The 27,024-nt window shown below is 36.3% G+C and overlaps 1 protein-coding gene across 1 annotated transcript in view; it reads right to left on the reverse strand.

Annotated features, from left to right (window-relative positions):
• The window catches only part of ZRANB3 (zinc finger RANBP2-type containing 3), a 302,090-nt gene that overhangs the window by 260,398 nt on the left and 14,668 nt on the right, over positions 1–27,024 (reverse strand). Inside the window, 3 exon segments of the mRNA XM_032594393.1 lie at positions 20,239–20,406; positions 24,291–24,363; positions 24,524–24,605. Of these exon segments, the coding sequence (XP_032450284.1) occupies positions 20,239–20,406; positions 24,291–24,295 (173 nt within the window). The 5' untranslated portion in view covers positions 24,296–24,363; positions 24,524–24,605.

Genomic DNA, 27,024 nt, shown 5'->3' on the forward strand with positions numbered 1-27,024 from the left:
CAAGTTCCACGCTCAGAGAGAAGTCTGATGCAGAGCTTGATCTCACAACTGTGAGATCCTGACCTGAGCCAAAATCAAGAGTCGGACACTTAATAGAATGAGCCACCCAGGTAAACCAAAATAAGGCAAATATGTAAGCAAAAATATAATATTCCTAAAAAATTGCTGATATGTAAGTTAAAGAGCTAACCAAATGCAATGTGTGGACTTTGTTTTGATCTGATATGAAAAAAACCAACAGTACAAAGACACTTTGAGATAAGTGGGGAAATTTTAATATGGACCACATAATATATGTAATGAATTAATTACCTTGAATTTATTAGCTGTGATAATTACATTGTAATTATTTTTTAAATCTCTGTTTTTTGAGATTAATGCTAAAATGCTCATGGTTAAGATATAATTTCTTTAATTTACTTTAAAACATGCCAGCTAAAGAAAAGTATGTTTGTATGGAGGAAATACAGAATAGAACAAAAAATGACTCGAAATATTCACAATTATTAAAGCTGGGTAATAACTACATGACTTCTCCATATACTCTTCTAGTTTTGAATACACTTAAAAATTTCCATGATATAAATTCTTTTAGATAAAACAAAGGCCAGTACTGCACTTAAAAAAAAAAATTTCTTTCTAGTATAAAACTTTGGGTAATTGTATTGCAAAACTCTGTTGAGGGATAACCTGTAAATCCAACAAGTATTCAGCTCTCCACGTTTCTAATGACTTAAATTTCCTTTATTATTTTAAACTCTTATACCATCATATTTGTTTATAACCCAACAGTGTTTTCAGTGATTTTAAATTTAGTCTTAATTTTAATTTTACTTGTGAAGTGTGTGTGTGTACACACATACATATACATAACATACATACATGTGTCTACATATAAAGAGAACTCCTACTTTTACTGCAACATTATTTATAATAACCAAGATATGGAAGCAACCAAAAAGCGTCCATTGAAAGATGAATGGATAAAGAAGATGTGGCATATATATACAATGGAACATTACTCAGCCATGAAAGAGAATGAGACCTTGCCATTTGTGAAACATGGATGGACCTAGAGCATATTATGCCAAATAATTTAAATCAGAAAAAGACAAGTATCATATGACTTCATTTATATGTGGAATCTAAAAGACAAAAGAACAAGCAGACAAGAAGAAACATATCCACAAATACAGAGAACAAACCAATAGTTGGCAAAGGGGAAGGGGGTGGGGGCAAAATGGGTGAAGTGGAATGGGAGATGTAGGCTGCCAGTAATGGACTGAATAACTGAGGGGGATGAAAGGTACAGCATAGGGAATATAGTCAGTGGTATTGTAATAGGGTTGTATGGTGACAGATGATAGCTACACCTCTGGTGAGCACAGCATAACAGCTGTCAAGTCACTATGCTGTACACCTGAAATGAATGTAACAAGGGTCAACTACTTCAATACAAATGAGAGAGAAATGGGTGGATAGCTAGGTACATGTAACATGAAAATCACCCAAAATGGACGATGATGACTACTATTTACTGCTGGTTTCTTAGTGCTCAAACTAAATGCTGGCTCTTCTCACCCACCCATACCTCCTAATAGTCTCTCATTAAAAACATCGTAAATTGAACCATCTGAATATAATTCTATTCCTTATCAAAACTGACTGATAAGGTAGTATAAGAAAACAGGATTTTTCTTAAGTTTATTTATTTATTTTGAGAGAGAGAGAGAGAGAAAGAGAGAGAGAGAGAGAGAGCGCAGGAGAGGGGCAGAGAAAGAGGGAAACAAAGAGAGAGAATCCCAAGCAGGCCTGGCCTTGCTAGTGAGAAGCTCAACACAGGGCTCAAACTCACAAACCATGAGATCATGATCTGAACCAAAATCAAGAGTTGGACACTCACCTAACTTAGCCATCCAGGGACTTGCAGAGAGAGAAGGGGACAGAGGATCCAAAGCGGGCTCTGTGCTGACAGGCCAACAGCAGCAAGCCCAATGTGGGGCTTGAACTCACAAACTCTGAGATCAGGACCTGAGCTAGAGTTGGATATTCAACTGACTGAGCCACCCAGGTGCCTCCAGAAAACAGAGTATTAACAAGTTTAGGTTACATATATAAAAACCATATGTGTGTGTATTATTAAGAATTTGTTAAGAAATACTAACAAATATTATTAAGAATCCTTACAACTTAGGAATATAAAGAAGTTGAAAGTAAAAGAAAAGATATGGCTGGAAATTACTAACAGAAAGAATGCTGGTGTTACTATATCAATATTAAAACAGACTTTCAGTCAGAAAACATTACTAGGTATCATAACGAAAAAGTAACAGGAAATATTCTCTAAGAAGATGCAGCAATTATAAAGTTGCTTACAATGAATAACATAACCTCAGAATATGGAAAGCAAAAAGCAACAGAAGTACAAGAGTTAAACTGGCAAACACAGAAGAGCATTTTAACAAATGCCTCTCTCTAAGTGGTGGATTAAGAGAGTATAAAATTCAAGAGTATAAATAACAAAATTAACAAATTTTATATAATATAAATAAATGATATATATCCAACAATTAGAGGATACATTTGTCTTAGTGCTCAGAGAACTTACAAAAAGTTTTGAACTAGACTACAAATCATTAACCTATCTGATTGTCTCTAGAGATTAATTTGCATTTTCCAGAGTTTTATACAAATGGAATCATATGGTACATACTCTTTATGGGAGGGGAGAGCTGGCTTCCTTCACTCAAGTTTAATTATTTTTGTATTTTTCCATGTTGATGCATGTATTAATAGTTGATATCTTTTACTGAACAGTAGTGTGTCATAACTTATCAATTCAACAGTTAGTGGACATTGAATTTTTCCAGTTTTTGACTATTATCAATCAAGCTACTATGAACGTCCATGTCCAAAAAAAATTTTTTTTTTGCATACGTTTTGATAAAGTAGAGAAACACAAATATTTCTGTAGTGCTCTAGGCTTAAAATACATATGTACATATATGTGTGTATATATATATGTATATATATATTTAAAAGCAAAGTGCATTTAATATTTTTGGTAAATTTGTTATTAAAGTGTAAAAAATATAGGCATGCCTAGGTGGCTCAGTCAATTAAGCATCCGACTTCGGGTCAGGTCATGATCTCATAGCTTGTGACTTCGAGCCCCGTGTCAGGCTCTGCACTGACAGCTCAGAGCCTGGAGCCTGCTTCAGATTGTGTCTCCCCCTCTCTGTCCCTCCCTTGCTCGCACTCTGTTTCTCTCTCTCAAAAATGCATAAACATTAAAAAAAATTAAAAAATAATAATATAGAAAATTACACAAATCTTAAGAGCTTGATGAATTTTCATAAAATGAAGATACCCATATAACAGCACCAAGAGCAAGGAACAGAATACTATCAACACCCCCAGTATACTACAATTACTTCCCATTCTGCTGTTGAGGGACAATTGAGTGTTAGGTATTACGGATAATGCTATCAAGAGCATTCTTATAGTGAACATATATATATGAACATATATCCCTATCCTAGGGATAGGATTACTAGGTCTCAGAATATACATATGCGCATCTATAGAAGGTAATGCCATATAGTTTTCCAAAGTAGCTATGCCAATTTTCTTTTCTAACAATAGTATAAGATAATTACAGATGTTTCACATCTCTGATTTTTTTTTTTTTTTTAATCACGCCATTCTGGTGGGTGAGTAGTGGTACTACAGTTTTGCTTTTAAATATATCTCCATCAGGAATTAGTATATATGCTGACCAAAGCACACAACTTTATTCCTCAAACGAAAGGATACTTTCAAATAAAAAAGTTTGATTTCAAGTGGGTTTACCTAAAATGAGAGCAGCAGTTAAGCTCATCTATTAAAATGTATACCTATTTTTTCCAGCTTTATTGAGAAAGAATCAGCTTATAATGTTGCTTAAGTTTAATGTGTACAATGTGATGATTTGATATATGTGTATGTTTTGAAATGACTCCACAATAAAGTTAGCTAACATATCCATCAGCATATATAGTTAGTTATCAATTTTTGTTGCAGTGAGAACAATTAAGATCTACTCTCTTAGTAACCTTCAAGTAAAAAGTATATAGTCAAGTATACTATAGTCATCACACTATACATTAGATTTTCATAACTTATTTATCTTACAACTGAAAATTTGTACCCTTTAACCACCATGTCCCAAATTCCCCCATACCCCAGCCCCTGGCAACCACTAATCTACTCTTCGTTTCTATGAATTCAGTGGTTTTACACTCCATGTAGGAGTGAGATCATACAGCATTAGTCTTTCTCTGACACATCATTTAGCATAATGCTGACAAGGTTCACCCATGTTGTCACAAAGGATAGAATTTCCTTCTTTTTATGGCTGAATAATATTCCACTGTTAAAAAAAAAACATGTTTATATAGACAAACATACACACATATATATGCACATACCACATTTTCTTTACTCATTCACCCATAAATGAACACTTAGGTTGTTTCTATGTCTTGGCTACTGTGACTAACACTAAAATGAACATGGTGTTACGGATCTCTCTTCAAGATACTGATTTTATTTCCTTCAGATATATACCCAGAAATAGGGTTGTTGGACCACATGGTACATCTACTTTTTATTTGCTGAGAAAACTCTATACTGTTTTCCGTAACGGCTTTACCAATTTACATTCCCACCAACAGTGCATAAGGGTTCCCATTTCTACACATCCTCACCAGAATTTGTTATCTCTTGTCTTTTTGATAATAGCCTTTCTAAAAGGTATGAGCTAGTATCTCATTATGATTTTAATTTGCAACTCCCTGATGATTAGTAATGTTGGACACCTTTTCATGTACCTGTAGACTATTTATATGTCTTCTTTGGAAAAATGTCTATTCAGGTCCTTTGCTCATTTTTAAATTGCGTTACTTGAGGTATTTTGCTATGGAGTTACACATTTTGGATATTAAACCCTTAATAGATATAATGGATATATGGTTTGCAAATATTTTCTTCCATTCAATAGGCTGCTTTTTCATTTTGTTGACAGTATCTTTGGCTGTGCAGAAGCTTTTTATTTTAATGTACTCCCACTTATTATTTTTGCTTTTCTTCTAGCTTGTGCAAAATGTGTATGTGTTGATGTATGTATGCATCAACAACTCTTTTCGACACAGCCAAGTCTCTCTCTAGACACCATAGGCTCCTAGCTGCCTGGGGAGGGGGCAAAACAATGACGTTATTCTAAAACTCAAATTAATACTACTTACGGGCGCCTGGGTGGCTCAGCCTGTTGAGCATCCGACTTTGGCTCAGGTCATAATCTCTCATCCATGGGTTTGAGCCCTGCATCAGGCTCTGTGCTGACAGCTCAGAGCTTGGTACCTGCTTTGGAATTTGTGTCTCCCTATCTCTCTGCCCCTTCCTGGCTCACGCTCTGTCTCTCAAAAAATAAAATAAAACATGTAAAAAAATGTTTTTTCATTAATACTACTTAGAATAGCAAGATTTTGTGTTTCATAAATCAGATTACTCAGACTGTATAAAATTATTAAGTAATATTGTGTAACTTATTTCTTCTGGTTTTTTTACATCCATACTTCAAGGTTCATTCATACTTTCACCTAATTAACCTCATCTTAAGTTGGGATGATAAGCATGGTGATTTACACCCTAATATTAAAATAGTTTAACAAAGAAATTTCTCATGGCAAAACCATCAGGTGTTTCAATATATTTGTTCACTGATGCAAAAATTCAATCTACATTCAGCCAAACAAGAAGGACTGTAATACTACAAAAGCAGTATATCTAAATGGGTAATAGAACAGAAAACTATTCAATTTTAGGAGAGAAAAGAAAACAATGGAAGCAATTAGGCTGTCATCAAGTGATACCTTTAAAGAATACAAATTACTACAAAATCATCTCTTATACTTTTTTCCAAATGCTTTAAATACCACAAAGTCTTCTCTTCCTCCATGCAGTCAGATAATTAAAACAAGTTGTTCTGCCAGGATTTTCAGAAGAAATGAAATACAGTTTATTTCAGAATACTACCCATACAAAGAGTATTAACTAATGATAAAGGTAACAGTGACAAGCCTAATAATTCATTCAATAACAGGCTTCTTCCACCTTATCAGATGTGAATAAGCAAATGCCATACAGCAAACCTTCTTCTAGTTCAACTATATACTGAAAATTTCATATATTATTATGTATGTCCATTATTTCTAACTATGTAAATCCACAGGTACACATAACAAGACATAAATACATGTATTTAAATAATCATTTAATAAATACCTAAGTAAAGGATCCAATACTCCACTTCGTGGAGCATAGATTCAAAAATTTAATGCATGGTTACTTATCATGTTTGAAAACTAGACAAAAAAGAGAATGGGTTACCAAAAATATGAAATATTAAAAAACAACAACAATAACAATTGAAGTGGTCTATCTAGAAAGAACACGTGGCCACACATCTCAGGGAAACAAAACAAAACAGCAAGGCATACTTCCAAAGTGAGGGGGATACTTGTATTACAATCAAGAATCCTTTCTTTGTATCAGCACGAGAGGATAAATAGACTGGTGAGAGTATCCCTGGGTCCAGCCTGGCTATAAGGAGAAGCAGAGAAGGCAAGGCCTTCAGTGAAAAATCCCAGATAGGGGAAAGCAGTGTAAGGGCAGGAGTGACAGACTTTGCACCATTAGCTACTCTGCTGTGTTGATTTCTTTTAGCTCAGGAAATATAATAAAAGAAATAAATACATATAAAAATAGTGTCGTAAAGAGAATAGTTGTGTTAGTCTAAAACATTATTCTAGCCCTCTCTCAAGTGATCTTTTGCAAATAGGGTCAGGAAAAAAATGTTCCTCAATAAAAAAAGAACAAAAAAAAAAAAAAAAAAAAAAAAGAAAGAAAGAAAGAAAAAAAATCAATTCTATGAATATAAAACGGGGAAAAAACGAAAATCAAATGGAAAAGCACATAAGAAAAAAGTACCTATGAAGCAGATGAAAATCATAGTCAAACATTTTGCCACAAATTTAAACTTAAAGAAGCAAGCACTTTAAAACACAAGAAACACAGGGTCACCAGGGTGGCACAGTCGGTTAAGCGTCCAACTTCAGCTCAGGTCATGATCTCAGGGTTCGTGAATTTGAGCCCCACATCAGGCTCTGTGCTGACAGCTCAGAGCCTGGAGCCTGCTTCAGATTCTGTGTCTCCCTGTCTCTCTGCCCCTCCCCAGCTTGCACTCTGTCTCTCTCTCTCTCTCTCCCTCTCTCTCTCTCTCTCAAAAATAAATAAACAGTACAAAATTAAAAATAAAAATATAAAATACAAGAAACACAAAGCAGAGGTACAGGATTTGGGGAAGCTGTGGCAAGAAATATGAAGAACTTAAATGTGACCTGAAAGAGAAGTAAAATAAAAATAAACACCACTGAAATGGAAACGGGAGAGAGAATAGGTACTGCTAAATAAATAAATAAATATGTATATAAATACATATGAAAGTACACATAAGACAAGAATGAAAGGACATTTTCAAAGGGAATAAAGAAAGCAAAGGGATTTTAGAGAAAAAATAAATTAAAAAAGAAAAGGACAAAAATACAAATGACAGGGATGACAGGTAAAGACAAATCAACATGGGCATACCTGGTGTCTTCAAAGAAGAAAATCTTCTTCAAACAAGAAAAATAAAAGAACTGAAAAACAGTTTTCAATATAATTCAAGAGAAGTTTCCAGAAATTAAAAAATATATATATAATACGGATAAAATAATATAGCACAAATATAAGTGTCAACACCAAGATAACACCCTAGTACTAGACTGCCAAAATAAGTAGTAAGAAAAACAAAAAAAATCAACCATCTGTAAGAAGAAAAAAAAACAGGCAGCTCTCAGGCTTGACTACAACAAATAGTACAGCAATAACTACATAAGCCAGCAATGAAACTGAGACTGAGAAATTTCTTACTCAATTTGTCATTTGGTAGAAACGCGGTGAAAAGACATTTTTTAAATGCAAGAACCTGGGTAATTGACTTCATATTAGCCCTGCTACAAGAACTTTGAGAAGATTATCCCAACCAAAGAACACTGCAGAAACAAAAAGGACTGGAGGGAAACAATTGAACCACTCAGCTGTTTAAATAATCTGGGTACAAAAAAAGAATTTAACAGTTACAGACAATGACAACACAGAAATTACATACCTAACAAGAACTAAACAGAAGAAAAAGGCAAAGATCATTTAAAGTTGACAAAAATATGTAAGTATTTATAGGAAAAAATTGTAAGTACTTTTAAAAATACAAAGGTGAATAACAAGAAACATGATTTAACCAATTAATATGATGTGCTAGGAAAGAGGGACATAAAGGTTTAAAAGAAGGGTAAAACACCAAAATGTCACTATACACAATTGGAAATAAGAAAATACCAGCTAATAAAATAGAGAATCAACTATATTATGCAAAGCTGTAGTTATAAAGATTATCAACGGATTCACGCTCCAAACTTCCAAATTACTAAAAGTGCATACTAAACATGAAGAAAACTTTGATGCTACTATAGTAATATATTTAGTGGATCATATAGTGATTATATAGTAACATTTTTAGGAACAGAAATAATAACAAATGCTATGATGATAGAATTAAGACCAAATACAGCTCTAATGTCAAAGAACAAAAGTGAACTTAATACTATTTAAAAGAAAAGACAAACTGAATCACTAAGTGAAATCCTGGAACATAAAAACTCATCTGAAAGAAGTGTCTCAAAAATGTTGAAAAATAGAAAGATGGTTAAAGGTATGCAAGGAAAATAAGGTCAGAAAGAAATCGTGGGAAATGAATTACACAAAATTAAATTCAGAATACAACAGAAAAGAACTAAGTAATTTTATAATAAGGGTACTTTTCCAATGATAACGAGTATAATCTCTAATGAATGAAGACTTAACAGTAAGATTTCTGTTCCCAGTGCTATGGTGGTTTAGAAAGTCTCAGATCCTTCCCTTTGCAAACACCTAGAAATGCTAAATTAGATAAATTACTGTCTTTCAAAACGCAGAGCTTACCTGAAGAAAAGTTAAAAAAATCTATAATGGTCAGAAATAAAAAAGAAAATCAAAACCAGAGTGATAGGTTAGTGGTAAAGCTACAGGGAACAAGGAAGGTGTCTGAAAACACCAACAGGGAATCTTTTTTTTTTTATATGAAATTTATTGTCAAATTAGTTTCCATACAACACCGAGTGCTCATCCCAAAAGATGCCCTCTTCAATGCCCATCACCTACCCTACCTTCCCTCCCACCCCCCATCAACCCTCAGTTTGTTCTCAGTTTTTAACAGTCTCTTATGCTTTGGCTCTCTCTCCCACTCTCACCTCTTTTTTTCTTTTTTTTCCTTCCCCTCCCCCATGGGTTTCTGTTAAGTTTCTCAGGATCCACATAAGAGCAAAAACATACAGTATCTTTCTCTGTATGGCTTATTTCACTTAGCATCACACTCTCCAGTTCCATCCACGTTGCTACAAAGGGCCATATTTCATTCTTTCTCATTGCCACGTAGTACTCCATTGTGTATATAAACAACAATTTCTTTATCCATTCATCAGTTGATGGACATTTAGGCTCTTTCCACAATTTGGCTATTGTTGAGAGTGCTGCTATAAATATTGGGGTACAAGTGCCCCTATGCATCAGTACTCCTGTATCCCTTGGGTAAATTCCTAGCAGTGCTACTGCTAGGTCATAGGGTAGGTCTATTTTTAATTTTTTGAGGAACCTCCACACTGGTTTCCATAGTGGCTGCACCAGTTCACCAACAGGGAATCTTAAAACTTAACAGCTAAGCACAGCAATGGTAATAGTGCCTTAGATCTATACAAAGTACACAGTGGAAATGAGTCTCCTAAACAAAACCTGAGCCAAAGAAAGCTACAGCTGAAGTAAAAATGGAAAAGAAGTGACAATTTAAAACACACACACACACACACACACACGGCAAAAAACAACAACAACAAAAAAACCCTGAGGATAGATTTATACATATATGTGGTCAAGTGCCTTTTCACAAGGGCATCAAGGTAATATATGGGAGAAAAGGGTCTTTTCTAAAAATGGTGCCAAAATAACTGAATATAAATATGAAAGAAAACTGAACCTAGAACTATTATTTCATTCCACAGACAAAAATTAAGCAAGAGGAGTCATATCAAAACATAAAAGCTAAAACTAGAAAGCTTCCAATTCAAAACATAAGAACCATATTTGTGATCCTAGGGTAGGAAAAGACTTATTTGTGACAATATAAAAAGCACTAACTGTATAAGAAAAACTTGATAAATTAGATACTATTAAAATTTCTGTTCATAAAGAATACTATAAAGAAAATTAAAAAGCAAACCATAGACTGGGAGCAAATATTACAATACATCTATCTGGTAAAGGTCCACTATGCAGAATAAAAGAACTCCTTCAAATCAGTAATAAAAAGACAAACAGTAACTAAAATATATGCAAAACATTAATATATGTTGAACTATGCCAACATTATTAGTCATTTGGAAAATACAAATTAAAAAACAATGAGCTACCACCTGAAGATTCATTCACTCATTTTGAATGGCTAAACTGAAAAAGACTGACAACACCAAATGCAAAGACATGGAGCACCTAGAATTCTTATATTGCTAATGAAATGGATAAAAGGTGAGTTTTTTTGACAAACTAAAACAGACACCTACCCTAAAAAATAGAAAGAAAATTAAAAATATGTCCACAAAAGGACTTGTCCATGAATGTTAATACCATCTTCTTCGTAAAGACTCCCAAACTGGAACCAACCCAAATGTCCATCAGTAAGTGAACAAACAAAATAGCTGTCTAATATTCAGAGATCAAAATAATATATATGAATCTAAAAAACATGTTGAGCAAGAGAAGTCAGACAGAGGCCCATATAACCTGCATGATTCTATGTGTAACAAGTTCCAAAACAGACAAAAGTAAGCTAAAGTACATTAAGGGATTATAACCCACTGAATGCTACAGGAATCCATGAGTCCATCCTGAGAATGGATGAATGAGTAGATGGATGGATAGGCAGAGATAGAAAGAGAAGGAGAGAGAGATTGTTGAAACAGAAAGGAGGGCTCTTCCTTACAGTAGAATCCTAATTAATACATCACCATTTCACAACTATCAGGGCAAAAATTATTTGGAGCAAGAATATGTAATGAAGCTAAATCCAAGAGAGAAAATTGGGTAAGAGAAGCATATTTACATGGTCTGAACATCTCACGTTAGTTGTTTGTTAAATAGACAACAATTTTGAGAGGGAAAAATAGTAACTAGATGGTAGAGAGTGATAGACTATTGTAGTTACAACACTGAGTAGCAGTCAAAATTAATACTGCCAGGGAGACGCTGACAGTGCATGCCTTCAAAAGCAATAACCTGAGAAGGACAGGACTTGTATCTCCCTTATGTACTAATCCAGAATGGGCTACACAGTCCAAATCCTATCATGAGAAAATGTTTTAAAAATTGAGATATACTCTATAAAATAAGCTGGCCTATATTCTTAAAAAAAAAAAGCGAGTTTCATGAAAATCTGGGAAACTGTTCTACATTAGAGGAAAGAAAAGAGATATCACAAAATGCAATAAGTGATCCTAGACTAGATCTTGTACCAAAAGAAAAAAAATTGTTATAAAGGATTGGTAATTCTCTCTGTCTCAAAAATAAATAAAACGTTAAAAAAAAAAAAAAAAAAAAGGGGGCGCCTGGGTGGCTCAGTCGGTTAAGTGGCCGACTTCAGCTCAGGTCACGATCTCACGGTCCATGAGTTCGATCCCCGCGTCGGGCTCTGGGCTGATGGCTCCGAGCCTGGAGCCTGCTTCCGATTCTGTGTCTCCCTCTCTCTCTGCCCCTCCCCCGTTCATGCTCTGTCTCTCTCTGTCTCAAAAATAAATAAAACGTTAAAAAAAAAAAAAAAAAAAAAAGGATTGGTAATTGACAACATATATGGAGATTAAAGATTACATACCTTGGGGCGCCTGGGTGGCGCAGTCGGTTAAGCGTCCGACTTCAGCCAGGTCACGATCTCACGGTCCATGAGTTCGAGCCCCGCGTCGGGCTCTGGGCTGATGGCTCGGAGCCTGGAGCCTGTTTCCGATTCTGTGTCTCCCTCTCTCTCTGCCCCTCCCCCGTTCATGCTCTGTCTCTCTCTCTCCCAAAAATAAATAAACGTTGAAAAAAAAAAAAAAAAGATTACATACCTTGAATTCGATGACTATACAGTGGCTATGTTAGAGAATATTTTTGTTCTTAAAATACAAATTATTCTTTTTTAAAAATTTTTATTATTTTCTTTAAATGTTTATTTATTCTTGAGAGACAGCACGAGCAGAGGAGGGGCACAGAAGAGGGAGACACAGAATTTGAGGCAGGCTGAAGGCTGCAAGCTGTCAGCACAGGGCCCAATGTGGGGCTTGAACTCATGAACTGTGAGATCATGACCTGAGCCAAAATCAGACACTTAACCAACTGAGCCACCCTATTCTTTTTTTTTTTTTTAAGTTTATTTATTTATTTTGAGATAGAGAGTGTGAGCAGGGGTGGGGCAGAGAGAGAGGCAGAGGAGAATCCCAAGCAGGCTCTGCACTGTCAGCACAGAGCCCAACACAGGGCTTGAACTCACAATCCATGAGATGATGACCTGAGCTGAAATCAAGTCAGATGCTTAACCGACTAAGCCACCTGGGAACACCAAAATATTTATTTATTCTCAAATACCATAGGTTAAGGGAGCAAGACGTATGCAACCTAATCTCAAATGGCTTTGAAAAAAATAAATACGAATGTGTGCGCACATGCTGTGCATGTGTATGTGTGTGTGGGCTTGTGTGTATGTGCATATGTGTAGAAAGAAGAGAAAGAATGAAATAGTAAAGGAAAATTGGTAAAATGTTAGAATTTAATGAGTCTAGGTAAAAGGTATATAAAAGTCATTTCTATACTTTTTTCTCCAAATTGAAATTATTTCAAAATAAAAAGTTAAAAAAACAGAGCATCAAGTAACCATAAAAAAATATTCTGGTAACAAAAGTCAGATAACTGATTGCCTAATTCATGAGGATGAGGTTGATAAAGAAAATAAAGAGGCCTATTCTGGGTGATAGAAGTGTTCTATATCTTGACAGAGGTATTCAAAAACACAGGGGTAGACATCTATCAGAATCCACTCAAATGTACACCTAAAACCTGTGCATTTTATTAAATTTAATTACATCTCAATTTTCTAAAGCCAATAAAGAAACTTAATGTTTGGCACGAGACAATAATTAACCACAAATTCATAATCACAAGCCTACCTGAAGATGACATTGAGGTTTTGAATTTATACTGCCTCTGAAATGTGGGAAACCCTAAACCAAGAACTTAATTTTGTAAATCCTCCCTAAAAATCTTTATCCATTATTTAGGTCTCTCAAGATTCACAGAGATTATGATTATCTAATTATAAAAACAAAAAATTTAAAAATTAAATACACTGGGAAATAGACAGTCATGAATAACAAGAACAAAAGCAAAATTAGCCTCCAAAGGATATCAGATATGTAAAATAAGTATGTTCTCAATATCTACAGAAAGAAGCGATGGAATTAAAACATGGGAAGAAACAAGATACTATCAACATAACCAGCAGATAGGAATTGGATATTCTAGAGCTTAAAAATACACTATCTGACCTCAAGAACAGAAAACAAAATGTTCCTATTCTCCAATTTCAAGATAGGAAAGGACTGAATGTTCTTTGACATTTGTCAGCTAAAGCTTAAAGTATATTCTGCTATTGAACAAACACTTAAACACTCCTGCTTTTTAGACTCCAAACTTCCCCAAAGTCTGATTCATTATCAACTCTTTGCTTTGTTTGCCGTCTTTAAGGAGCACAGTTCTCCCTTGCTTACCAAGTAGTAAATTCAACTTTTTTGTTTCAGCCATATTGAATGAGTTTTGGTTTCAAGTATTTTAAGCGATGGTCTTTTCTTTTAGAAAATCCAATAAATTAATTTAATAGCAAGAGATGGGATTAGTAAACAACAGTATGGGTAAACAACAAATATCCAAGTAAAGCACAGAAATTTTTAAAAAATAAGTAAATACAAAAGATAAGCACTATATAGGACACAGAGAAAAGGTCTAATATAACTGGAGACCAAAGAATGGGGCAAAAATAAAATTTGAAGAGATTTGAAGAGACTGAGAATATTCCTAGTGCAAATAAATGACATCAACCCAAAAATGAAGAAGTTTAAATGGAAACTTAGACATATCACACATAGCAAAACTTTTGAGTGACCAAAGAGAAAATCTTCAAAGCAACCAGAGGGGGGAAATAACATTTGATAGCAACATCAAAAATACTACATATCTAGGAATAAGTAAACGTTGGTACACTTTGAAAAATGTTTGGCTGAGATATGGATTGAATTATGCCTCCCACAAAATTCGCATGTTAAAGTTCTAACATCCAGTGCCTCAATATGTGACCTGATTTGGAAATAGAGTCAGTGCAGATGTAATTAGTTAAAATTAGATCATTAGCATGGGCCTTAATCCAATATGACTTGTGTCCTTAAAGAAAGGGAAGAGGGGCACCTGGGTGGCTCTGTAGGTTGAGCGTTCGACTTCAGCTCAGGTCATGATCTCGTGGTTTGTGAGTTCGAGCCCCACTTTGGGCTCTGTGCTGATAGCTCAGAGCCTGTAGCCTGCTTCGGTTCTGTGTCTCCTCCTCTCTCTGCCCCTCCCCTGCTCATGCACTCTCTGTCTCTCAATAATAAATAAACATTAAAAAAAAAAAGTTTAAAAAAAAAAAAAGAAAGGGAATAGATACAAATAGGGAGAGGATGACATGAAAAGAAGACAGCCATCTTTCCCTCAGAACCCTAAAATGGAATCAACTCTCTTTTTTTTTTTTTTTTTTTTTTTTAAATGATCAACGTTTATTTATTTTTGGGACAGAGAGAGACAGAGCATGAACGGGAGAGGGGCAGAGAGAGAGGGAGACACAGAATCGGAAACAGGCTCCAGGCTCCGAGCCATCAGCCCAGAGCCTGACGCGGGGCTCGAACTCACGGACCGCGAGATCGTGACCTGGCTGAAGTCGGACGCTTAACCGACTGCGCCACCCAGGTGCCCCTGGAATCAACTCTTTTAACACCTTGATTTTGGACTCTAGATTCCAGAAATGTGATACAATAAATTTCTGTTGTTTAAGTCACCCAGTTGTGGTATTTCATTATGACAGCCCTGGCAAACTGATATGGACAGTTTTTTACTTGTAATATACACAAATGTTATAACCCAACAATTATACTTCTTGGTATACACATGACAGAAATGTGTGTGTATGTATGTATTTACCAAGAGATTTCTATACGAATGTTCATAGCATTATTATTTGTAAGAGCCTCAAAGTAGTAACAACTCAAATATTCATCAACAGTGAATGAATAAATGAATTATGGTTTATTTACATATGGCAATGAGAATGAACCAACTACAACCATATGCAACAATAAGGAACATTATCACAATGATGTTGAGTGAAAGAAGTCAGATACAAAAGAGTATATACAGATGATTACAATGATACAGTCGAACATATTAATGTAATCTGTGGTTTGAGTAGTCAGGATAAATGGTTGGTTACCTTTGGAGAGGAGGGAGGCAATAGTGATTGGGAAGGGGCAAGAGAAAAGGTTTCTGGGATACAGGTAATGTACTATTTTTTATCTTTCTGATGGCAATACTGTGAAAATTCTTCAAGTTGTATACTTATAATCTGTATACTTTGCCCCACGTATTTTCTACATCATGTCAAAAAATTCATTAAAAACTGAAAAGGTGACGGGTGGCTCCATCGGTTAAGCATCTGACTTCAGCTCAGGTCATAATCTCACGTCTCATGAGTTCGAGCTCCACGTTGGGCTCTGTGCTGACAGCTCAGAGCCTGGAGCCTGCTTTGGATCCTGTGTCTCCCTCTCTATCTAATATTCTCATTCTCTCTCTCTGTCTCTCTCTCTCTCTCTCTCAAAAATGGATAAACATTAAAAAAAGTTAAAAACTGAATAGGAGATAGAGGAGAACACAGACAACAACCTCTTTGACCTCGGAAAGAGCAACTTCTTGCTAGACACGTCACCAAAGGCAAGGGAAACAGAAGCAAACATGAACTATTGGGACTTCATCAAAATAAAAAGCTTCTGCACAGTGAAGGAAACAATGAACAAAACTAACAGGCAGGCTACAGAATGGGAGAAGATATTTGCAAATGACGTCTGATACAGGGTTAGTATCCAAAATATAGACTTTGAAACTTATCAACCTCAACACCCAAAAAACAAATAACCCAAGTAAGAAATGGGCAGAAGACATGAATAGACACTTTTCCAAAGACATCCAGATGGCTAACAGACACATGAAAAAATGCTCAACATCATCACTCATCATCAGGGAAATACAAATCAAACCACGATGAGACACAACCTCACACCTGTCAGAATGGCTAAAATTAACAACACAAGAAAGAACAGGCATTGGCAAAGATGTGGAGAAAAGGGAACCCTCTGGTACTGTTCATGGGAATGCAAACTGGCACAGTCGCTCTGGAGAACAGTTTGGAGGTTCCTCAGAAAACTAAAAATAGAACTATGCTATGATCCAGCAATTACATTATTAGGTATTTACACAAAGAATACAAAACTACAGTCTCATAGGGGTACATGCACCCCAATGTTTATAGCAGCATTATCAACAATATACAAACTATGGAGAGAGCCCAAATGTCCATCAACTAATCAATGGACAAAAAAAATGTGGCGTGTATATATATGTGTGTGTGTGTGTGTGTGTGTGTGTGTGTATGCATACACACACACACACACACACACAGGAATATTACTTAGTCATCAAAAATTAAATCTTGCCATTTGCAATGACATGGATGGAGCTAGGACATATCAAGCTAAGTGAAATGAGTCAGTCAGAGAAAGACAAATACGATATGATTTCACTCATGTGGAATTTAAGAAACAGATGGATAAATGGGAAAGGGGAAAGAGGAGACAGGGGAACAAACCATAAGAGATTCTTAAAAAAATTTTTTTTTAATATTTATTTATTTTTGAGAGAGACAGACAGAGCATGAGGCGGGGAGTGGCAGAGAGAGAGAGAGGGAGACACAGAATCCGAAGCAGGCTCCAGGCTCTGAGCTGTCAGCACAGAGCCCAACAAGAGGCTCGAACTCACGAACTGTGAGATCATGACCTGAGCTGAAGTCGGATGCTTAACTGACTAAGCCACCCAGATGCCCCAAGAGATTCTTAACAATAGAGAATAAACAGAAGGTTGATGGAGGGAGGGGGGTGGGAGATGGGCTACATGAGTGATGGGTATTAAACAAGACACTTGTGAGGAGTACTGGATGTTATATGTAAGTGATGAATCACTGAATTCTATCCTGAAACTAATATTGCACTGTATGTTAAATAACTAAAATTTAAATAATGAAAAATAAGATAAAAATAAAAAATTAAAATTAAAAATAACAACTGAGTAGATAAGTTAAACAGACTAGAAAAACTGAATCATGATCTCTTATTAATAAAAAGATCTTTAAAAGTAGCCATCATGTCGCACAGATAGATACAAAAAATATGAGACATTAATGGAAGAGGAAAAGGTTAAGTCTAATAGACATTGCAGAAAAAGAAAATAAACACAATGGGTGAGAATCAATATTTAAAGAAGTAACAGCTGAGAATTTTCCAGAATCAACACAACACAAATCCCAGATTAAAAATGCACAATAATCTCAGGGAGAATATATAAAAAGAAAACCAGAATGAATAAATTATAATGAAACTGCAGAACTCTGAAGACCAAGAGAGAATCCTAATAACAGATACAGATAGATCGGATCTAATCAGAAAAGATAGTTGACCTACAAAGGAATGAAAATTAGACTGATTCTTTTTTTTCCTTTTCTTTTTTTTTTAATTTTCAAACTGACAGAAAAGCCAAAAAGAATACTACAGTGAACACTCTTGTACCACTCACCAGATTCAGTGTTAACATTTTGGCTGACTCAAAGTCTCTGTAAACATATATATGTCCTTTCCTTTTGGGAAAATGTAGAAAGTAGGCTGTTCTCAGGATTCTACATCCCAAATTCTTTATCATGCATTTTCCAAGAACAAGAACATTCTTTCAACTACAACATCATTACCTCATCCATGATAATTGACATTATTCATCACTCAATACAGTACAGATGAAATTTTCCTATTTATCTTAAATATGTACTCTAAAACTTTTCTTTTTACTTATCCAGGATCTAATCAAGATTTATATATTGCTGGGGCACCTGGGTGGCTCAGTCAGTTAAGCATCTGACCTCAGCTCAGGTCATGATCTCACAGTTCATGGGTTCGAACCCCGCATCGGGCTCTGTGCTGACAGCTCAGAGTGTGGAGTCTGCTTCAGATTCTGTGTCTCCCTCTTTCTCTGCCTCTTCCCTGCTCATGCTCTCTCTCTCAAAAATGAATAAATGTTAAAAAAAAAAAATTTTTTTTAAAGATTTATGTATTACTTTCAGATATTTTAACTCTTAGGTCTCTCTCAACTTAGGACATGCTCATCACTTCCCTTGGTTGTTTCATGCCATTGTATCACTTGAAGAGTTCAGGTCAATTTTCCAACAAAAATCCCACATTCTGAACAGGTTACACTGTTTCCTCATGATTAAAGGACAGGTAATTTGCAGGAAGAACACCAGTTAGGAATGTTGTATAATTCCTGTGCAGCACATTATGTCTGTAGCTACACCACTATAGGCTATACTAAAGGACCTTTTTGTAGTTTTTCTCCTTGTAATCAATAAGTCACCTGTAAATTTTTCAGACTCAAGAGCACACTTTTTAATGGTAACTATGAAAGACATAAGTCAATAGAATACAACCTTCAAAGTGCTAAGAAAAAAAATGGCTATTAAAGTAGAGCTGTAGGGGAGCCTGGGTGGCTTAGTCAGTCAAGCGTCCGACTTTTGATTTTAGCTCAGATCATGATCTCAGGGTTGGTGAGATCAAGCCCCACAGTGGGCTCTGCACTGACAGTTCAGTGCCTGCTTGGGATTCTCTCTCTCCCTCTTTCTGCTCCTCATCTGTGCATGCACACATGCTCTCTCTCTCTCTCTCTCTCTCAAAATAAATAAATAAACTTTAAAAAATAGTAGAGCTGGAAGAAAAAAAAATAGTAGAGCTATATTGTCAATCAAAGTATCACTCAAGAATGAAGGCATGGGAATGCAAGCTGGTGCAGCCACTCTGGAAAACAGTATGGAGGTTCCTCAAAAAACTAAAAATAGAATTACCTTACAACCCAGCAATTGCACTACTAAGCATTTATCCAAGGGATACAGGTGTGCTGTTTCGAAGGGACACATGCACCCCCATGTTTATAGCAGCACTATCAACAGTAGCCAAAGTATGGAAAGAACCCAAATGTCCATCAATGGGATGAATGGATAAAGAAGATGTGGTATATATATACAATGGGGTATTACTCGGCAATCAAAAAGAATGAAATCTTGCTATTCACAACTACGTAGATGGAACTGGAGGGTATTATGCTAAGTGAAATTAGTCAGTCAGAGAAAAGACAAAAATCATATAACTTCATTCACATGAGTGCTTTAAGAGACAAAACAGATGAACATAAAGGAAGGGAAACAAAAATAATATAAAAACAGGGAGGGGGACAAAACATAAGAGACTCCTAAATATGGAGAACAAATTGAGGGTTACTGGAGGGGTTGTGGGAGGGGGGATGGGCTAAATGGGTAAGGGGCACTAAGGAATCTACTCCTGAAATCATTGTTGCACGATATGCTAACTAATTTGGATGTAAATTTAAAAAAATAAAATATAAAACAAGTTAAAAAAAAAAAGAATGAAGGCAAAATACGATATATCCTAAAATTATTATTTTAAGATATAATAAAAAAAATAAATGGGAATACTAGTTATATAGAAAAAGAATGGTTTGCACAGACCTTTGCTTTTATATATATATATACTTGCCAGAACTTAACATTTTTAGTATGTCTTGAAAAAAGTACTTTACCTGCCATCTCTTCTGAGGGCAAAAGCAATGCCATCTTTCTGGAAAGGAAGCAGCTTTGCTCTTAGTTTGTCAGGCAAAAAATCCAACTGTTTATAAGATTCATTTGTCAAACAAGAATTCTGAGGTGGAAGAGACTTTTTTATCTTATGAACTCTAGGCATCATACTCCTAAAAAAAAAAAAAAAAAAGAAAAGAAAAAGAAATCACCAAAGAGGAAAGATGGGGAAAATGGTTATCACTACGTGTATTAGAGAATTAAACATAAATAATAATATTAAAGGACTTATATCAGTAGCCTTGATATACTATCTACATAAATTGGTTAAATAACTTTCACAAAATGAGCTCTTAAGACAATTCAAAGCACTGAGTCCAAAAGCAATTGCTCAATGCACAATCTAGGAACCAGCATCCTTTATTTCATTTGTATTTCAAACTGAACCATAATATAACCATAACCCTGTGTTAAGCAATAAATGTTTTACTGAAAAGTTATAAATCAACCGGATTTTTAAAAACTAAATAATTTTTTTTTTAGAGAGAGACAGAGAGGGCACAAGTGAGCAGAGGCCAGAGAGAGAGAGTGAGAGAGAGAGAGAGAGAGAGAGAAGCGGGGTTCACCCAAAGCGGGCTCGTGTTTTACCCAAAGCAGGGCTCGAGTTCACCCCAAGCAGGGCCCAGGGCTCATCCCAAGTGGGGCTCGAGCTCATCCTATAAGGGACTGGAACTCATGAACTGTGCTTAATGATGACCCCTCTGGCACCTAAAAACTAAATAATTTTTAAAATAAGAAATGATTTCCTATAGAAAGTGGAAGTCTTTTAAAATTAATCCTTTTATAGATATACATTTTCATATCACACCAAATTTTCTAAGAATGGGGTAAAACTGCATTTTAAAAATTATAAAATACAAAGACATCAACTCCAAATTTATAATTATATTACTAACATTATTAAATGAGATTCGTTTTTAAATATTAAATGAATTCTTTTAAATCAAATGAATCCACAGAATGAATCGCTGCCTGATTGGCACTTTCCTCACCACTGGGTTTCCACAAATGTCATTTTAATTTTTTTATATAAAAATTTCATATATCTGTAAATTCTCAGATCTATGCAAGAAAAAGTCTTACTAAGTCACTAAACTAGAAAACTTCTCTAATAATATATTGTATTTAGATTGCTTACATGGTTATATATTTTGTATTTTTAAAATAATTTTTTTTAACATTTTTTATTAATTTTTGGGAGACAGAGAGAGAACATGAGTGGAGGAGGGGCAGAGAGAGAAGGAGATGAAGAATCCAAAGCAGGCTCCAGTCTCCGAGCTGTCAACACACAGCTCAACACAGGGCTCGAACTCACAGACCGTGAGATCATAACCGGAGCCACAGTCGGACGCCTAACTGACTGAGCCACCCAGGCGTCCCAATTGTTATGTTTATACAGAATGTCACTCCATCTTCAAAGTAAATTTGCTTTTCTCTCAATTACTTGCAGATTTATAAAACTTTACACCCCACCCAAAAGAAGTCATCAACCTCTATATCCAATGTTTAAGAATCTCAAGAATTCAACAAATATTTACTAATAACAAATAGTTATAACCTGCCAGAATCCAGAGAAGCAAAGACCACTCTCACAAAGCTTACATTTTTGAGGGGGAGACTAAAACAAATAATAATTACAAATAAATAAGTACAAATAATATGAAGGAACTTAAGAGAGTAATGACCACTTTAGGTAGGCTGACCAGGTAAGGACTCTCCTAGGATGAGCTTAGTCTATAGTGTGAAGTGGGTAAAAGAGCCAACCAAGTTCAAAATTGAGAGAAGAGCACTTCCAACAGACAGGATCAATGGAAAGCCTCCACGCTGAGAAAGGGCTGAGTGATTTTAGAAACAGAAAGGAGGCCGATGTGGCTGAACCAAAGTAGAGAATGGTAGAAGATAAAGCTATTGAGATAATCAACAGTAAAATCATCACCTCAAAATATCCATAAGACTCAAATGACCAATGGGCTACTTACACCCAGGCACAGTTACCAAAAAAAGGGAAAATTCCATATGTTCCCATACCTCTTCACCTTCTACCATTAAAAACTGCCTCATTGCAGACAATCTCTCTTCTGCCATCCTGCCCACTGCTCCCTTGCAGTGTATTCAATAAACTTCTATCTACTTTGTTCAGCCTCAGGTGAATTCTTTCACTGCCCATGCCACCAGCCTCTCCCCTACTGTCACCTCACATATAAGAAGAGCCCCCATTCAATCGGGAGAGACACCACGTTGATCTGACAAACACAATACAAAAAAATATGTATATAAGCCATTTTCCCTTATTCATGGGTAAACAACATATTAGCAAACCAAGACAGCAATAAATTAAAAGCCTAAAATATTAAGACATTTAAAATGGGCTTATTTTAGGCACCTGGGTGGCTCAGTCAGTTGAACATCAGACTGGATTTGGGCTCAGGTCATGATCTTACTGTTCATGAGATTGAGTCCTGGGTCTGGTTCCATGCTGACTGAGCTTGGAGCCTGCCAGTATTCTCTCTCCCTATCCCTCTGTCCCCTGACTCAAAATAAACAAACTTTTAAAAAATAAACAAAATGGGCTTATTTTAGGAATGCAATGCTAGTTAAACTTTTAAAACTCAATCAAATGCCAAATAATCTTGAAAAAGAATGAAGTTAGAGAGCTTATACTTCCTGCTTGTAAAACATACCACAAAGCTACCAAAGACAATGTAGTACTAGATTGATGACAGACAGATCAGTGGAACAGATTTGAGATTCCAGAAATAAACTCTTACATTCAGGGTTAGTTGATTTTTCACGGGGTGCCAAAATACTTCAACAGGAAAAGAACAGTAAAAATGGACCAAAAACTAAAATGTAGTAGCTAGAATGGTAAAACTCTTAAAAAAAAAAAAAAAAAAAAAGCAGAAGAGTAAATCTTCATGCCCTTGGGTTATGTGATGATTTCTTAAATACAAAGCCAAAAATAAAAGCAACAACAGCAAAAAATAAACTGGACTTCACCAAAATTAAAACCTTTACAGCTGCAAATAACACCATCAAGGAAGTGAAGACAACACAAAGAAGGGTAGAAAATATTTTCAAATATATCTCACAAAAATGGATTACCCAGAATATATAAGGAAGATAACCCTATCTAAAAATGGGCAAATATCTGAATAGACATTTCTCCAAATAATGTAGATAAATGGCCAATAAGCACACACAAAAAAATGTTCAACATCATTAGTAGTAAGGAAACTGCAAATCAAAACCAAAATGAGATGCTTCACACTCATTAGGATGGCAAAGAAAAAAAAGATAAGACCTGGAAATTCTACTTCTAGGTATACACCCAAAACAAATGTAAAACATACAAGCACACAAAAACTTGCATAAAAATGTTCATAGTAGAATTATTCATAGTAGTTAAAAAGAGAAACAAAATGTCCATAAACTGATGACATGATAAAGAAAGTGTAGTATATCCATACAATGGAGTATAAAATCAATGAAATCATTGACAATAAAATCAATGAAATCCTGATACATGCTATAACATGAATGAACCCTGAAAATATTAAACTCAGGGACAGAAGTCAAGGTCCAGAGTAGGCAAATACCTTCAGATAGAAAGTAAATGAGTAGCTGCCTAAGTCTAGAGTCTGGACAGTGGGTGGGAAGAGTATGGTGGCAGAGAAGAGAGAGCAACCGCTAATAAGCACTGGGTTTCTTTTTAGAGTGATGAAACTGTTCTAAAATTAGATTGTGATGATGGTTCCCAAACTCTATGAATATATCAAAACTCACAGAATTGCAAAACCAGTGAATTTTACGGTATGAGAATTATATCTCAATTAAGCTGTTAAAAAATGCACTGTGAAAAAAAGCTCAATCACTGTAATTCTCAAAATTACAAAGAAGTTGCACAGTCATCTCAACAGTAGGGAAAAAAGCATCTGATAAAATTCAAAATTCATTTAGAACAAAAGCTACCTAACATAGGAAAAATAGGAGAACTTACTTCATACGATACAAGTTTTTACCAAAAACCTTCAGCAAACATCAGAACTTAAGGTAAAAGTTGAAACCTTTCCCTGCAAGATCAGAAAAGACACAATATATCTATTATTGCCAATTTTATTTAACAGTGGTAAATCACCTCACTTGAATTTAAAAAAAAAAGGGAAGGAAAATAAAAAAAATCAAAATTTGGTTCCAGTCCAAGACAGCAACATGGGAAAACCCTAAACTCACCTTCTCCATGAACACACCAATTCTATGCCTATGTACAAAATAATTCCTCCTGAAGAAGAACTGAGGGCTGGCCGAACAACTTCTACAAAACAAAAGATAAGCCACTTAGAGAAAGGTAATAGAGATGAAGACATGCTAACAAAGGAAACCCCACCTCTGATGCTGCCAACTGCATAAGGGATGGACTGACCTCGAGCAGATTCATCTACCCTGGGGCATGGAGGAAAAAAAAAAAAAAAGCCATGGTTTAAAAGGGCAACTAGAATATACAGGAACCAGCCCAACAGAATCCTGCTGAATGGCGGTGAGCTACTGCAACTACCTTCAAGTGGGAGAGTCTGGCAAGCCCAACATTTATGCACATCCTCCACCTTGAGAGTGCAATAGGAGCAGGGTTCAGGTGTCAGAGCCGGCCTACCACATCAGCAAGCACCGCGTCCCTGACCCATACCAGCCTGGGATGCCCTGGGTCACAGAAGAAAATATCAGGGTTTGAAAGAGAAGCTAGTATATAAAATATCCAGCCATAGAACTCCATCAAAAGCAAGGGAGCTGCTGGAACTCTCCAGGTTGGAGAGGTTGGACAGCATCCGTTTACATTCAGTTTCCACCCTGATGGTGCGGATGGGAGTAGGGTGTGGGCACCTTAGGTGGCCTATTCCTTCACCTATTCCTGGGGCCCCTAGCCCACACCAGCCCCAGCCATCCCACCAAAAGAGCCTCAGAGCAGCATACACAAGGACAATCCATGTCACCACTTGTTTACAACTCCATCCATACTGCCAAGGTGATACACGCATAAAGCACCCCAGAGCATTCCGGGCCTGCACCAGTTTGGCTCCAGGAAGCTTGCTAGGGCACCCCAGGGCACAGTGCTCTAAGACCTCCTGGCTCACACCTACTTAAGGCTCCAGCCACCCATCCAAGGTGCCCCCCTCCATAGAGTGTCCCAGGAATCCCCAGCCCATGCCCATATCAGTTTTAAACACCTGCCAAAGGCACTAGTGGAACACCTCAGGAAACCACTGTCCCCACCCTGCCAAGGTTCCAGCCACCTTGCCAGGGCAGCCCCTGCATGAGCACACCAGGACACTCTAGCCTCTACAAGCCTCAGCTCCTGTCAACCCTACCTGGGAATCCTCGGTGCTGAGCATCCCGAGACATCCTGATTTGCATCCACTCCAGCTTCAACCACCTCCCTCCTACGTGGAGACCCCTGGGAAATGCCCCAGCCTGTGTGCACTTCAGCTACAGCACATTGTAAGGCTGTGAGACAAGAACAGGGTACCCCTGCATGCAGCACAATGGGACACCGTGGCCTGGACCCTGCCTTAGCTCTGGCTGCCCCAGCGGGGTGCACTCTATGCAGCAAGTCCTGGGACACTGTGGTGGTTTCCACCCACTTCAGCTTCAGCTATCCTGCCAGAGTGCCCTCTGTGCAGAGAACCCAGGGACTGTACTGACCCACATCCACTTCAGCTTTAGCTCTCCTACCAAGGCATCCTCTACACAGAGTCCCAGGACACTCTGGCTAACATACACTTCACCTTTAGCTGTCCTGCCAGGGTGCCTTGAGACAAAGACTCCTGAGACCACCCCGACATATGCCCACTTCAGCTGAGGCCATCATATCATGTCGGCCCCAATACAGAGTGCCCCAGACATCCCAGCCCCACCCCAAACACAGCTCCAGCCATCCAACCAAAGTCACTAGGCACACACAGTCTACACAGGGGATGATTATATACAAGACCATTGCTTAAAATTTAGGAGAATCAGCTGTTCCACCTAATTCATAGAAACAAGTAAAGAAAATGAGGAGACAGAGGAACATCCTTCAAATGAAAGAACAAAACAAAACCTCAGAAAAAGAACTAAACGAAACAGATAAGCAATATGCTTGATAAAGGATTCAAGTAACAATCATAAAAATACTTGTTGGACAGAAAAGAAGAATGGAAAAACTTAGTGAGAATTTTGACAAACAGAAAATATAAAAGAATAATCAGAGTTGAGGAATACAGTAAGTGAAATGGAAATTACACTAGAGGGAATCAACAATACATTAGAAGATGTAGAAGAACAGATTTGTGATCTGTGTAATGAAAGAACCTGTGCTAAACAAAAAATATAATAATAATAATTTTAAAAAATAAGGATAGGTTAGGGGATCCCTTATACAAGACCAAACGAACATTCACATTATACAGGTACTAGAAGGAAAAGAGAGAAAAAGGCATAGAACTTATTTAAAAAAGAATAGATGAAAAATTCCCTAGCCTATGGAAGAACAGACATCCAGGTTCATGAAGCATAGAGAATTCCAAAAAAGATGGCCCAAGAATGTGCACACCGTAACACATAATAATTAATATGCCAAAGGTTAAAGATAAAGAAAACATTTTTAAATCAGTAAGAAAGAAGTAAAAAGTTACATATAGGGGAAACACCATAAGGCCGTCAGCCGATTTCTCAGCAGAACCTTTGTGGGTCAGAAATGA

This window comes from Lynx canadensis, chromosome C1 (assembly GCF_007474595.2).
Source record: "Lynx canadensis isolate LIC74 chromosome C1, mLynCan4.pri.v2, whole genome shotgun sequence".
Lineage (NCBI taxonomy): Eukaryota > Metazoa > Chordata > Mammalia > Carnivora > Felidae > Lynx > Lynx canadensis.